The sequence below is a fragment of the Mercenaria mercenaria genome, chromosome 9 (assembly GCF_021730395.1).
Source record: "Mercenaria mercenaria strain notata chromosome 9, MADL_Memer_1, whole genome shotgun sequence".
Lineage (NCBI taxonomy): Eukaryota > Metazoa > Mollusca > Bivalvia > Venerida > Veneridae > Mercenaria > Mercenaria mercenaria.
Window position 1 is genome coordinate 74,746,348 of NC_069369.1, and position 16,209 is coordinate 74,762,556.

The 16,209-nt window shown below is 33.4% G+C and overlaps 1 protein-coding gene across 4 annotated transcripts in view; it reads right to left on the minus strand.

Moving 5' to 3' along the window:
* LOC123547485 (NF-kappa-B essential modulator-like) overlaps positions 1 to 16,209 on the minus strand; it is a 53,327-nt gene that overhangs the window by 7,174 nt on the left and 29,944 nt on the right. Inside the window, exons 1-2 of one of the 4 annotated variants that reach the window (XM_045334636.2) lie at positions 7,308 to 7,432; positions 1,810 to 2,283 (exon numbers count right to left, since the gene is read on the minus strand). In XM_045334636.2, coding sequence (XP_045190571.2) covers positions 1,810 to 2,268 — 459 coding nt within the window. In that variant the 5' untranslated portion in view covers positions 2,269 to 2,283; positions 7,308 to 7,432. Of the gene's footprint in view, positions 1 to 1,809; positions 2,284 to 2,699; positions 2,904 to 3,008; positions 3,165 to 7,307; positions 7,433 to 16,209 lie in introns of those variants that run through there. The other 3 variants (XM_045334635.2, XM_045334632.2, XM_045334634.2) reach the window with 3 other exon arrangements.

A 16,209-nucleotide genomic window follows, 5' to 3' on the forward strand; every position in this document is an offset into this window, starting at 1 on the left:
AGTTTAGATGTAAAATACATTATAAGGTAAGAAACATTTGGGTGACGCAAAAATATTATTTACTGGTTTTTCCGAAAATACGAACAGCAAATTATGTCAAATACTTTGCGGTGACAAAGCTATTTTCATATTATGAAATGCAAATATTAAATTTCCTTTTTAATTTGAGAACATTGTCCCAAAACGCGAACATTCCAGATACACCAGTCGTTTCTGTATCTTGGTGTCTCATATCTGATATCTCGGTTTGTTTTACCTCTTATCTCGGTTTTAAAATAAGAATTTAAAAGTTTCCTTCTGTGTAATTAAATAATGTATGTTTAATTTTAGAATTTACAGTTTAAGATCACTCGGTCGATTTTTTGTAAAAAGAAACTTCCGTCTTCTGTTACAATGAAATATTAGACCAAAGTGTGCACATTTACAATAAAAAATGGCAAAGCTTTCAATATCAGACGATCATTCCATGGTGACAGACAAAATATTTTAGAACGTTAGTAATGTCTGTCTGACAGTGTGACTAAAAATGTATACACATCAGCACTAAATTACGTATATATAGACGATTCAAACATGCAACAAGGGACTGAAGCATTGTCGTAATCTTATAAGTCTGGTAATGAAGGGAAAACTCTTTTATCATACACTCCTAATTGTGACACCTAATTTAAAAATAGAACGTTATTTCGCAGTTTATTGCTCAATGTCCTGGCACGGCCACATCTATGATAACACACACTTAAAATTTTACAAAGATGCAAACTTTGCTTAAATTATATAATGTCTTAAAGAATCATTATGACTTTTAACTTTGAGTATTATTGTCATGTGAACGTATTGTTAATTTTGATTTAGTAAAGATTTTCCAAACGACCACAAAACGGTTAAACAGATCAGTGACTGCGATCACATGACAAAAAAATCTGCATATACTTATGCATAAGTCAATTTGCACTTGGTACCCACCATAATTTATATCTAGTATTAAAATTTACACATACACAAACGGGTTCACATGACTGTATTTGTAATAAAATTTACATAAATGCAAAATAAAAATATTCACGTGTGCTAACAGACGCATGTCATTGGGACCTTAGTTGATTTTTTGTTACAAGCGGGTTCAGATCTGACTGCTTCGAGTACGGCTACTGAAACGGAATTCTTTTTGTATGAAAAGGAAATGAATCTGAATGATCGAGTAAGGTGACGTAAACTAGATATTATTGAACGACAGAAAAACAAGGACACAATGCCACAATCGGCGAACGCAGCCGCACTCCACATGTGAATATGGGTATGTGTAAATGTATACCACGCACCCTGCCAGCAGCTCTTACCACAACACAAAACGAAAGCAATAATGATAGCATACTAGAAGTAGCAAACGGACACAAACATAATAAAGGAACACTCGGTGATAAAACACCACTGGGGAGTTTACTTGCGCCAAACCTGTCTAATCTCTACAACGTTCGTGTGTAATAAAAAGCCTTACACATGTAGCAGTAACCACAGGAACACACTGTAAAACAGAAATATGCTCAGCCTCGTGTATATAGGCCTATAACTCAAAGCCCATAGACCCATTGACCTTGCAGAAGACAGTGGACAAATATCAAACCAATCCATCCCAAGAAAAGGATTTAACAGCTATATAGTTGTCATGGTGTACCCCACTGGCTCCGTTGTTACACAAAGTCGCATACATTATTCCAACACTAAAAGATCCGATGTTTCATAATTTGGAACCTATAAAGTTAAAAGTTATCCAAAAATGCACAAGAATTAGCATTTCAGTAAACTCACCTGCTGAAGTTTTGCATATTCTTCGGGATCTCCTGACCTTGACCGAATAATACTACGAAGTCTTTTATTTTCACGAGTCAAATTGTCCAGTAAATTTTTTGATTGGCCCGGAATGTACTCTTCCCCTTCACGCGGACACACGTCACTAGATAATCCATTTGATTCAAGCCTACTTTGAAGAGTTCGAATTATAGCGTCAAAAAGACTGCATTTCTTTTGTAACGCCGCAACTTCTTGTTTAGACTCTTGTAAAAGTCTAGACACAGTCTCTGTGCTTTCTTTCCTTAGTTTATATGTCTGGTTTTCCTCTTGCAACTTCCTCACTAAGAATTTAAAATGTTCCACCTTCTCCTTATAATGGTCCCTTTCAACCTCGACGTTCATGCTTGATCCTGAGGAACTGGGGTACGATCTCTGATGGGTGGGGACTGGTGACTGTCTTGGAGGAATATCCGACATTGTTCAGTCTCAAAACTAAAATAAAACAAAAAATATTAGACATAATCGAAAAGTTTAAAAAAAAAAAAACCATAGCTAGATGAAACATGTTAGTAACATTTTCACAATTCTTTAACACAATTTTAACTTACATAACGGTTTTATACTACTATTTTACCACTGACCACAGGGGCTTGATAACTCATTAACTTGATTAAGAAGTATCAAAGTTTATTGCCTTTTTAGGCAAAGTACCTCCTATCAATAAATAATCATACAAATTGATTAATATATATATAATGTATCTACATATCAAAACATTTCTGATGATTTACTGATAAGATTGATATCTAACCTATCTGCGCTATTAAAGGAATATATTTTACTATTGGCAACATTTAAATCAATTTCTAAATGTGTTTGTACAAACTAGGTGCCATCTAGCTACGTACCAGCTTTTTTAAACCTTGACAATTTTAAAACTTCCCTTTAATCGTATTTTTTCTATGCAATATGCAAAACAAAATATGGTATTTTTGCGAGAGCAAACATCAAATAACTTCATTTTCTTATTGCCGAATACTTTTTAGTCAACCCTTTTAGCTCAAGGCTAAGGCCGTCAACCGATTTATGTAAATTCTCATTGTACTATTTCTACACACTTTCGTTAATCCTGAATTTCATATGACGAATAAGTTCGCTGCAACACTATTTAAATGTAATAATCCCTAAAAGCAAAACTAAAAACAAAGGTTACTCACAAAATATCCCCCTTCGTACTCCCAGTCAATGAACGCAATATGAAATAGTTCTATTTATAGCAATCGGGAAATTCCCGCAGTAAGAGAAATGCGCTATTGCACACGGCGGTGTAAACAAAACAGGATAAAAATCAATAGCCAAGTTGTTTCAAGTCCGAATAAGCCAAGTTGTTTCAAGTCCGAATATTATTATCAGATTAACTTAGAGTATAATAAGTGTACGTTATAAATGTGTGTGATCGACTCATTTGTGCGATTTTGAAATTAAAATGTACGCACCAGAATAACAAGCACCATTGATTTTGAACGGTATTTTTGAAACAGTATTTGAATGAGGGGGTGCGTCACCGTATACTTGATTTTTCTAAAAATATGAATTATGAGAGCAGAATGAGTACAAGGTGTAAGTGATAAACTTAACTTTAAAAAAAAATCACGTGTAACTTTTAAAACGGATCTGTATTTCACCCCTGTTGTTACATCAGAACCGAACTATTGTACTTAGAGCAAGTACATAAAAATAGGGAACGGTATTTCATCTGAACCGAACTATTGTACTAATTAAGAGTACATAAAAAGAGGGAACGGCAAACTATGGCTGCAGAAATTGTAAGGAAGAGCTGTTTCGAACCTATCCTCACTGTTGTACAAAGGGAACAACGTGGAACAGTGCGTTAATATGAATAATGAAAATTCCCCTCATTGTTCAATTAACAAATATCATTTTTGCAACAAAGTACAATCATCAGTATGATATGGATTATATTAACTAACAAAGACCTTTATCATAAACTTGGCACGCTTTCTGCTGACATAATTTGTAATGCATCATCAATAGTATTGCCAAAAATTGATATATTACAATAGATCACGCTTCAGTTGAATATGTTATCATAATATATGCACCAGTAGTATAATGTTTGATTTGGTAGCTTAAATATTTCAAATACTGTAAATTACATATTTAACACGGACATGTCAATAAAATCATGAAATAGTATACAGGGAAGAGAAAAAAGTAAAATAAGTAAGTTATATCAGTACAATATATACTGATAGGATGATACGAATACACAACAAGGAAGAATGATTTCATATTTCGATCCTCTGAAAAGAAAAATACAGTCCACTGATCTATAAAAAAATAACGTATATATTTGTAATCAGTAAGTAGATATTGTGACAGAACAATAAAAGTAGTACGACTACTTTAAAAGCCATATGCTTTTTTTTGATACGTTAACAAAAATACCAAAAACGATTATTTTTAAACATGTTTCAGGCCCTTATTTAAACTTACATATAATAAGTTAGAACTTTTTAATTATATAGAATATATATATTGTAACCACCGAAATTTCTTTAACTTTAATAAGATTACAAGAAGAAGGGGTTTCTATTCAACAAATGCCAATATTAGTGCGTTGCGTTATCTTTCGAATGTAAACATCTTATTTACTTAACTAGTGGGGTTAATTTACATAACGCCGAGCATAAGTTTGCTCGTTTTTAACCATATCGGTGGCCTTATTGTACTGACAAATGTCGTCTCTCTCTTTACCTTTAATTAGTAAATAAAAGTTTGATTTTCGTATTAGATTTTAGAAAATATTTAAAATCTAGCAGCTTTTATAGAAAATCTGACACAAAAAACGGATGTTCTATTTTCGGATAGGTCACCCTGGGTTTCCCAATACTATTGACACATTGTCTTCCGCTAATTAAACTAACAATTATTCACAATTTCTTAAAAAGTTTTCTTTAAATTTCAATAGTCATGATAAAAGTTATATTGTTTCGAATAAGATAAACTTCAGTTTAAATGGTTTCTGGTCATAAACTCTTAATACAGATTTTTCCTCCAATGTTGATATTTAGTGTCCATTGATTCAGATATATGAAAGCATATAATAGCATTATTTGATATAGTATAGAGTAGTTTATGTTTGATTCTTTTCTTGTGTAAAATTATGTCTATATATGTATCACCATGACCTCATAAGTCTAAGAAATTATGGAATTTATATGAATAAACTTGTATATCTTTTCAGAAAATATGAACATATGTGCCTGTCTACCAATAAAACTGAATCGGTGTTACTTTTTGACCGAGTACTACTTGACATTTGTTATATAAGATAAACATTATCCTATTTACTTTGTGACATAATTAGATTTACTATCTATGTATATTTAAAGTTTAAAGAAATTAATGAAAGAAATATTAGACAAAGATGTTGGCATTTGATGGCTATTTCGCAACCACATAAATAGACTTAGTGGGTGTATTTAAAATGAAGGGTGCGCACCATTGCCGCTTATGCATATCTAATGTTTTCTTTAGATTTTACACCAAATAACATATTTCATAAACAAATTCGATGTTGATTAAGACACTTGAGTGTCCAACTTTTAGACTCGTCATCATGTATCACCATGGCCTCATGGGTCTAAAAACTTTTGGATTTTATATCTATATTTATAGAGCATAGTTTGTTTTAGAACCACCTATGCCTGCCTGTTATAACTAAATAAAATGGCGTAGTGGTTGGGGTTCAATACTCCGACTATGCTATTATTTTTTTTTCATTGAATAAAATGGGTGCAATAATATTCATTTTGTGATTTTTATGTTATTTTGGAATTAAATTCTATTCTTTATCATTGTCGTCATTTCAATGCAATACTTATCAGCAGTAACTGTAGTTTCGCAAGCTGTGTCAGTGGATCCAACAATATCACTGACAAAGCCAAACATTTTAAACGATTATAATTTGTTTTATTTGCACATGTACATAACACACTCTTTGTGTACTCTATAAAATATTTTTATCTTATTTGAAAAAAAGACCTTTAAATAATTCGCAACGTACTTACATATTTTTTCACTTTGTATCTCATCAGAATATGTTTATGAATCTACATAAAGCTATGTTAAAGATTAATATTTTTTAGAATAAAGTACTACAAAGAAATACAACCACGCTGTTGGATAACGAAGACACACCCACAAAATACAAGTATTTACATTGCTTATACTTAACTGTACTTTCATGGCTACTAAGGCGAAACATTTTTGCACAGCTAAAACTAATCGTTATCCCACACACATAAGTTGTGTTTAATCATATCGATCTGAATAACAGACAGTTACACTATCTAAGTAAAAATACATCGCTGACCTTAGAACGGTTTTACAAGAAGCACTATTTTTTCGAAGGGGAGAGGCATTTCACTACGTGACCAATGTTCCGAATAACAACAACAACAATAATGATAATGATGATGATGCTGCTGCTGATGATGATTATGATGATGATGATGATGAATTAAAGGGCCAACAGTGCTATTAATCACAACTTTTCTATAAGATACACATCTTGAATATTCACGGAATCTTAAAACTGGGCTGGTCACTATCCTATTTCGAACGTAAGTAACCACAATTAGTCACTAAGTCATTTCCTTTAATAATGTCGCTAAGTCCACCTGACCTTTCGGCCTAGGTACAGACAAAGCTATGAAGAGTACTATAATGTGTCATTTGGCACATTGGTCAGGTAGGGAAAATGGGCCCACACCCACTCCCCAACTCCAAGATGGAAAAGGCTTGAGAATATCAAAGAAATCATGTTAATCGGTGTTAAATGACATTTTTAAACATTTATTTACATCGGATATATAAAATTCCAGTTTATTCCTGACTTAGTTAAACACATGTTTTTACTTCATAAGACGAAGCAAACGGCAATGACACTGCATCTTACCAATTTGCTAAGCTATGCTGTACAGAAAACACTAATCATTGAGTTTGAAAAAAAAAAAAAAACAAAAACATTTCAAACGATAAAAATAATGTACATAGAGATTTGGAAATTCACGCTTAAACTATTTTTTCTCCTTATAGACAATTTACATTAAAATAATGGTATATTCATTTCTTAGAAACCTTTCGGAAACCTTTTGATCTTTTAACATTGTCAAACTTCTGCTTAGGGGCCTCAATGCCCGAGTGGTTAAGGCCACTGACTTCGAATCTCTTGCTCCTCACCGATGGGTTCGAGCTTCACTCGGGGCGTTGAATTCTTCATGTGAAGAAGCCATCCCGCCCGTGATGAAACGTTGCACGGAGAGGCACCTGAGGTCTTCCTCCACCATCAATGTGCAGGTGCGAAGTTAAACCCAACAAAACAAACAACTTCTGCATAAGAGTATGTGGAATAAAAGTATCCAAAGAATCCAACATACATGATCTATCCAAATCTGAAACCCGTATAATTATGTTGAATAAAAACTTACATTAAATGGAATTATGTTTTCGTATTTAATGCTGGGTTCGCTTGCAAGTAAAACATATCTCACTCTAAATCACCTTGTAAGAATAGTTTACATATATTTGTACATAAAATGGAAGTTCAATTTTCGGTTTGAAATCAAGCCAATGGCGTATTGTCTTAAACTAGGTCATACGAGGTTTTCCTTCCTGGTTTTCAGATAATGACCACTTCCGCTTACTAAAAGACGCACATTCTTCTCCGAAACGTGATTAAGGGATTAAATTTTCAGTAAATAATATTTTATAGCAAAAACAAATAATTCATTGATCATACACGTATTTTTTTATTTGTTTTGATAATTTTCAAACAATATGTACTTTGGACGTGCTGATTTGTACAAATGTTTATTGATATTCAATATTGGGTAAAATGAAGAACAAAAAGACAGAAATATTATTCATGAAATAGATATAAAAAACTGTTTGTTTGGAAGCAAATTTAGTATTAGATAAAATATAATTTGTAACTGAGTGCTAGTTTACAAAGTTTTTTTTTACTTCTGGGTTCGTAGGAAAACTATTTTCATTTTGCGGGTCACGATCTTTACACACGGATACAGAGAAGACAAACTGACCACATCATGTAAACAATCGAAACTGTTTCACGAAATGTACTTTTGAAACTCGGAAATAGGTGTGTCATGCAGGGCACTTATTTTAAAGCAGGTTAGTTTTGACTGAAAGTGTATTTTCTTTATATACTTTCTAACAATTAAGTCAAAGAAACTTATGCTTCCGGGTTTAAGCCTATTTGACTTTTAGAAAACTCGACTTTTGATGTCATCCATTCATAGTATTCGGCGTCCGCAGCACATCTGTTTTATCTAAAACATACTACTTAAAAATGGTGAGTGATAAAACATTTAAGTCCATTTCGTGAATATACATAAGCTCTCGAATAAGTTTTGATTGACCTGTTTAGATATGTTTAAGAACTTTCCAAAAATGTATGGGTAATACACTTTCTCATTTAACCTTTGCCAGCTAAATTTTTAAAATGGACTGGTCCATCTTTCAGTTTGGGCAGTACCACTTGTTTATCAAAGGGGTGTTTACTGAAACTATACTGACTGAATAGCGAACAGTGCAGACCATGATCAGACTGCACGGATGTGCAGGCTGACCTTGGTCTGCACAGGTCGCAAAGGCAGAATAACTTGCCGCCAGCAGGCTAAGGGTTAAGCGATTTTAATGTAATACATGGCGTTACACAAAACCTGAAATAATGAAAATATGTGGGCCCAAAATTAGAACGGGGATAGTGGGGGAGTGGAGGGATTTATGTTTCCCCACCCCTCCACATCCATACCAATGTAATAAAATATTCAGTAATGTTCAACCAGTCATTTCGTTTATACAAGATAAAATGAAACAATTCAACAGTTGAAATCAGGAGAAAAAGGGTGTATGGTTTGGTATGTTTAATATTGCTAACAATGAGTCAAATATCGAAAACATAGTCATTAAGGTGAATCTCAAGACCAAAAGAATTTTTAAATGGAGGAACTCAGCATCTCTTAGGTTTCGCCTGATTTCATAATTACTAAGGATATGGCTCCACAACCGTAATCTATGTAAACTATCACTAATGACCCCATGAATACTAAGAAACTAGTCTAAATATAGAAGGTTTTATCGGGAAAATGATAAAAAAAAAAGAGATTAATTAATAACCTTACAAATGGTGGTTTTATCAAGTAAAGATAACGTAGTGTAATACCGACAGTCGTCAGTTATCGACACCTTAAAAGATGATGTCATGCTGCATTATATATAATATTATGTTTAATTTTTACTTGTACCATTTCAATAGTAAAGTCTTCACAGCGTCCTCTGAATTAGAAATTAGCGTCTGGTAGGTGTCCACTTCATTTGAATATATTTACAGTCGCCCTACTCCTTTCCATTGAAAATTATGACGTTCATTTCGTATGAACAGCAAAACGTTACGTCAACGCTGCTTAGTGATAACGCGTCGCTGTTTTGTGACGACGTCCGCGTATAGTCATGGAAGATATCGCATTTGTTCCGTATGGTTAACAGAATGGCCGGGAAGCTGATTTTAATATTGAATGCAACAAAATGTGTGCAATTTATAATTAAATCTTGTTTACAAATAGAAAGGAAATATAATGTAAATATAAGAAATGAAACTTTTTTTCGGTGATCATGCGAAATTTGTAATATTTCGTGTTTATTATTATAATAATAACTATTATTATTATTATTTAAGTTCACTTTTCTTGAAAAACCTTTGAAACTTCACACACATTTTCATCATGAATAGTAGAGAAAACAGATCAAAAACCATAACTCTTTTCTTGCATAGTGTCTTATGTCAAGCACGTGCAAAAGGTTGGCATCCGCAGGTGGTGCTCTTGTTTTTGCTGCATCCGATATCCTTCCTTTCCTTTATATTTTACGGAGGATACAACACTTTGAGTTTTAGGAATAGTTGTAGTCGGATAACAGGTTAAAGTTGTTTTTTCTTTTCTTTCAAAAGCCATGAGGTTTGTACAATTTTTATTTTTACACAATAGCAACGTGATAGATAATATATGTATACAGAGGCGTGTCCCTTGTTCAAATACTCCTACATTTTGTTTTTCTTTTATAATTTAATTAGCAGTCTACATTTTTGACACATGAAAAAGTACAAATTTCATAAATTACCAATTCAGAGACGCGCCCCTTATTCAAATACTCCCACATAAAATGAGGTTGCAAGATATGCTTTATCATTCAGACACCATTTAACTAGTACAAGGTCATATAATCTCATGTTTCTATTATTTATGATAAAGAGGACAGAAGTGATAAATTGTTTGATAACTGATAATGTAAATAAGCGCCACCCCCCCCCCCCCCTCCCCCCCTTCCCCAGAAATACAATATATAGTTTGCTGTTTAAACATCCTGAACCATTTTCAAGGCTTCCTGTCAAATTATGTGCAGGAGTTTACGGAGGAGGAATATTAAAATTTAGATTTTCTAATATAAGTTGTATAGAAGAACGGTAGGCAGACCGGAAGGAAGACACTTTTTTTAAATGATCTATTCTGTATGCTGCCGATATGCCGAAATATGTATACGGGCTTCAAGGAAAGAAATCAGTATTGTAGTAAGCAAGTCTACAAGATAGATTAAGCCCCGCCTATGATATCATATTTCTTTATTGTTTCTGTATGTAAGATATATACATATTTCTATAGAGAGAGTGTGAATTTATACTTTGGATGCAACACACATATTAAATATATAAACCATCCTTCGGGTCTTGTTCTGTTTGTGTGTCAATAAGCCATCTCGATAAATTAATACATATATATTACAATGACGATATATATTACAAGTATGAAAAATTAAACAACGTAGTACAATCTCTAATTGTTAAAGCCGGTAAAAACCCTTTTATTTTGAGTCAAGTACAAGAACATACAAGAAAAGCGGTGATGTAAACATCAAAGAGCTCTATGTAATATAAGCGGCAATATCCGGTCAACGTCCTCTATACGAAATGAAGTGTGTACTGCAACTTATAGATATGATACATAACATTCAGACGGAATGATAAATTTGCATATTTATCATGTCGTTTTATGTATTTTTCATTCATTCCGTAATGATAGGGGACGTAGACCAGGATATTGCTTAAGGTGGCAGGGGAGCGGTTTCGCAGTTTGGCCCCGGTCGATTTTCTGTATAAACAGGACAGGGTAGATATAAAGGCATATCTATCTTACTGGTTATTTATCATTATTAATTCTTTAATATATCTGGGGAATGAGGAACGGTTAATGATTCTACATGGCGGGTGTTTTAAAATTCCTAGCTCCGTACTTCCGGTTGAGGCTAAAACATAAACATCAGAACAAAAAGTCGACCAGACGCTCGGCTGTTATCCATCCACATTTTTTCAAGTGAAAATTAGGGAAATAAAGTGGTGGTTGGGAGACACATTCCACGCCACCTGGGTATGCATCTATATTCGCACTATACATATATGCTACGAAATTGGATTTAAAAATACAAAATAGATGAATGGCAGAGTTCAAAGTGAGGCCAGGTTAGGCTAATTTTGGTCTATAAAATTTGGGTGATTTGGCCAATTCTCACTACATCTGGCATGGAAAGCGACAGGTGCATAGGACCGGAGAGTCGTCTTTATGTAGTCTATAGTATCTGCAATAGTCCATAGTAGTTTCAAAGAAAAATAAGCAAAAACGAGATTTCTATGGATATTTCAACACTGGTACCCACACGTCAATGTGGAATTCGCAAATTTGCACTCCCCTGCCACCTAAGCAATACAGAGAAAATACAGGAAAACAGAGAAGAAAATTGCAAAAAATAAAATGTAATATTATGCAATTTTAAAGAATTGTTTTAAAGAAAAGTATACTGTGACTATGAAAAATGTTGTTACGAAATAGTATTGAAGGTGAAAGTGAAAGATTGTGTGACAATTAAAAATATAAACACTTCTACACTTTAAATATATATAAACTGAATATTTTTATGAAAGACTTATTAAGTTGACAAAATTAACAGTATCTTCCTTAAAACATAATCATGTATCAATTCAACATGAAAGTCTCCAGTATACACGAATGTTATAAATAAAAGCTTTTCTATACTTGGAATAAAGGACTGTTTGTTTACACCACCTGATAATAATGATGAAATGGATTGGCTGTTCTTATCAAATGGCGCGAAACAGCTTCATTATTTACATCACCTGATTTATGAGCGGGGGCTCGTTTGGTTTACTCACAGACATCCCCGCCAGCACGACAGATTGAATGCTATCTTGTCGTGCCCTAGAATTGTCGCATGTTACAACGTCAGTATGACAGAAAGGCAAAATTTTACTTTTCTGTTGAGTTTCCACTTTTTCTATTTTGTCGTGTCCTCGTGAAGTCTCGTGGTGCCAGCACCATAATAAGAGGAATGACAGAAAAAGGTTCAAACAAGACAGGAAAAAAATGTTGTTGTTTTTTTATCGCATCCTCGTGCTGTCGTATCCCTATGCTGCCGTGCTTACTGGGGCACACCAACACGACTGCACGACAAAAATGATTCACTGTCCTGTCATGTTACCGGTCTGGCGTAGGCGCCAACACGAAAGCAACGCATGTCAAAAACGAGCCGCCATAGAAATACAAACATTTGAACGGTGAAAAAAAGAAACATTTGGAGAATATTAAATTCTTTTAAATTTCTTACTTATTTTTTCCTTATGTCCTCTTTTCTTGTAAACTAAGGAATTCAGTATACATTTCTTTTATATCAGTAGGTCAGCACAAGAAACCCATGAACCATAATTCTTTTCTTACTTATTGCCCAATAGCAAGCACTAACATACGAGCGTTGGCACCAGCAGTCCGTACTCTTCTTATGGTTTAAGGTTATGGTCTATTTACTCATCTAGTGATGATAATCAAGTGTGAAACGAATTTCCAAAACGATAGGTCTTTCAGTTGTGTTTTTGTTTTTTTTTTTAGAAAAAATGGACCTTATCAAAGCCTTAACCAACACCAATGTTGATCAAGTGACAACAAACACCTAAAAAAACGGACGAATCAATAAAACCCCCCAAATAATTGTCAGTCATTCACACGAGAAACGACTGTATTATCTCATTAATAAAATAGTACAAAGAGAGTATGCATTGCAAAATCAAAACATTTTGAGAGATTACCCACGTCTTAAAATCGAGATCATGCGAAACGTTGTGAAAAAAAGAAGCAAAAACAAAACAAAACAAAAAGAAAAAACAATAAAAAAACAACAACAACAACAAACAGATATGAAAAATGTAAAATCAGAATGTTTTATGAGTCTCACTTATTTCTAAAATCGGAGGCACTCGAAAATTTGTGAAAACAACAACAACAAAAAAAAACAAAAAACAAGTATAAATTGTAAAATCAAAATGTTTTATAAAAAAGCGTATACATCAATGTAAAATTAAAATGTTTAAACATCCTATAGCCTAAAATGTGTATCAGAAAGGAAAGCACTTACACACGTGAAAAAAGGAGATTTCATTTTGATCGCGTCGCTTAACTTTCAGCTTGGCGTGCTTCAATTTTAGAATGTATAACGATTTAAGCTTATATAAACAGAACAGAATACCAGTTTTTGTGAATCATTATGTTTAATCGAAATGATAGGGGAGATTTAAGCGCAGTACGAAGCGCAGTTCGAATTTCATCATTCGGGAGTTTCAGCACTTTTTCAGGTTTTGTCTCCTTCCCCTATCTGAATAAGGAACTATTTTTTTGAAGTGAGAGAAAGGTATCATTTTAATACACGAAACAAAAAAAACAACACAAAAACATTTAACTTTAGATATATATCTCCTTTAAAGTTTAGTTAAAATTGTGCCTCTCTTCCTTCCGTATTTTTGAGGAGGCACTTAGATTTACGGTTGCTGTACATATATGTCTGTCTGTCTGTCTGTCTGTCTATCCGTCCGTCCGTCCGTCCCCGTTTGTGTCGGGCATATCTCCAAAAGCTGTTTGACATACATTCGTCAAGTATCATAGGATTGTTATTCAGCATCTGAACTTTTGCGCCTGAGGTTTCATTTGATTTCACTCAATAAAACTAGACTTTTTTCCCTTGACAGTATATATATAAATAATATGTAAACAAAATTGTGTCGCATGTATCTCAGGAGTATTTGATCTGAAGAAATGCACCATTATAGAATTGTTAATCAGCATAAGTTGTTCACTTGGGGATTTTTGTTTTGGATTTAACTCGACCAGACAAGAGATATTGCCCTTGACAGTCAAAAACATGCATAAAGGGACCTTAGTGCTTGTGACACACGTATTTCAGAAAGTATTTGACCTAGAGGCCAATAAACATTATAAGAACGTTGTTGTGCACACGCGGTTTTGTTTAGAATTTCTCCCTACCTTTTTGTTTTAAAGACATTTAATACCTACTTCGTTACCAGTTAGGTCATGATGATATATATGTTACTGAGACACTTCATCTTACTAGTTAGACCATAACCTTTGAACGTGAAATTGAACATGAAAAGGGCGCTATATAAATCTGGTATAATATAATAATAATAATGTGATAATGTAACGGAGACACCACTCTCTTCGTTTCGAGTTAGACCATGGTTTTATGTTACTGAGCCAAGGTTCATATCTTGATATTCATATCTTTTCGGATTTTACATACGTTTGTGTGGAACTGGCTAAATTAACTTCAGTTTTGATATGTTGGTTAGTCAGCTGATGTAGACTCAAAGTCTCCATAGCAGGTTTTTTATATTGTTTTCATAGATATTATCCGAGTAATTCATTTACAGAGCTTGTTTAGTGGCTTGAAATGTATCTGAAAAGTGACTTTTAAAGCTCTCACCCTTATAATATCTGTTTCAAGTTATTCGTTAGGAAGTTTAAACTTTAAAATTGACGTAGTTAACCAGTTATACTAATGAGTTTCGTTCACAACAATAACCCCAAGATCTTTCCTTATTTTCATCCTTATTTGCAGTGCTGAGTATTCATACTTGTTAAATTCGTAGTATATTAGTTACTATTTCAAATAAAATAGATCACTGTGATACGTGTAAGATGAGTACTATTCAATGTCATTCTTAGAAGCGAATGGTGGAAATGTTTAAATATTAATGGTGTGTCAAGATGTTCCACAAGTACTTTCTACCTTTCTTACTAAATACATGTACAAAAATGTATATCAAAGTCATGTCACAAGTACAGATAAACTGAAAAAAACTGAAAAGTACAGATGATGTGGATCTACATTTAAAACTTTCTCTTACATAAGATACAGCTCCTGGTAAGCGCTTAACCGAATTTAGTTTAATGGGTGTTTATTTCTTCCAAATATCGATTTATTCAAATCTTGTTTACATTCTGTCAACCACGAGCGAACACGTGACTGTAATAAATAATAAACACAGAAAAATGTAGCGAGTAACACAAAACTTGATATTACGTACGTCATAAATGTAATTACTTTACGTGCGTTACTCCATGTTTATAGTAAATATAAACAAAATCGGGCATGTTTGTGACTACATACTAGATAGTAAGTTATTTGTGACATATTCAACCTTTAAATAACATCACTCAAAATACTTCATGGCTTTCGCATTGCATATTTCGTTACATTTCATGAACAGACTCAGTCAAGCCTAGTGTGCATTTGAATTGCTTGGTTGAGTTCTATGCTTCTCTTACTTCTTTAATTAAGGGCGTATGTCGGCGGTAAAATTATCTCCGCTCTCGTATTAAGTGTTATTATATTTTTGTGTCCTTTGGAAGTCCGGCCAATGTGTGTGTTTTGGGATTTCGCTTAAACCGGTGCTAAGGGATGTTAGTGGTGTTAAAAATCTCATTATATCTAACGAACAGACTCAGTTGCACCAATAGACTTACAAAGTCTGTTGAGATCAAGTTATCTGTAATAAAGTTTATTCTTTCTTCATACTGACACTGATATTTTCGAAGAAAACCATTTTATCTCTAGGCTCATCTCAACAGAGTCAGAGGTTAGAGTATCGTATTTTTTTTTTCTGAAAGTGCTATCAAAGAGGATTGATTTTATGGCCAAGTGCTTTATATTTAATGACTCTAACGACTGATGCCAAACTATTGCACCAAGTCTACTTCCAGTATGTTTCATTGTGTTCTATGCTTCAACAGAATCTTATCATCGATTTTTTTAAGTGGTAAATGTAGAATATTTTCTTTTTAAAAACAGATTTTACAGTCGTTAAATAAGAGAAGCTTTAAAATAAAACTCTTATCTAAACAAATATAATTATTGTAATCGTGAACTACTTTTATCCATGTAAATAGGGGTCAATGC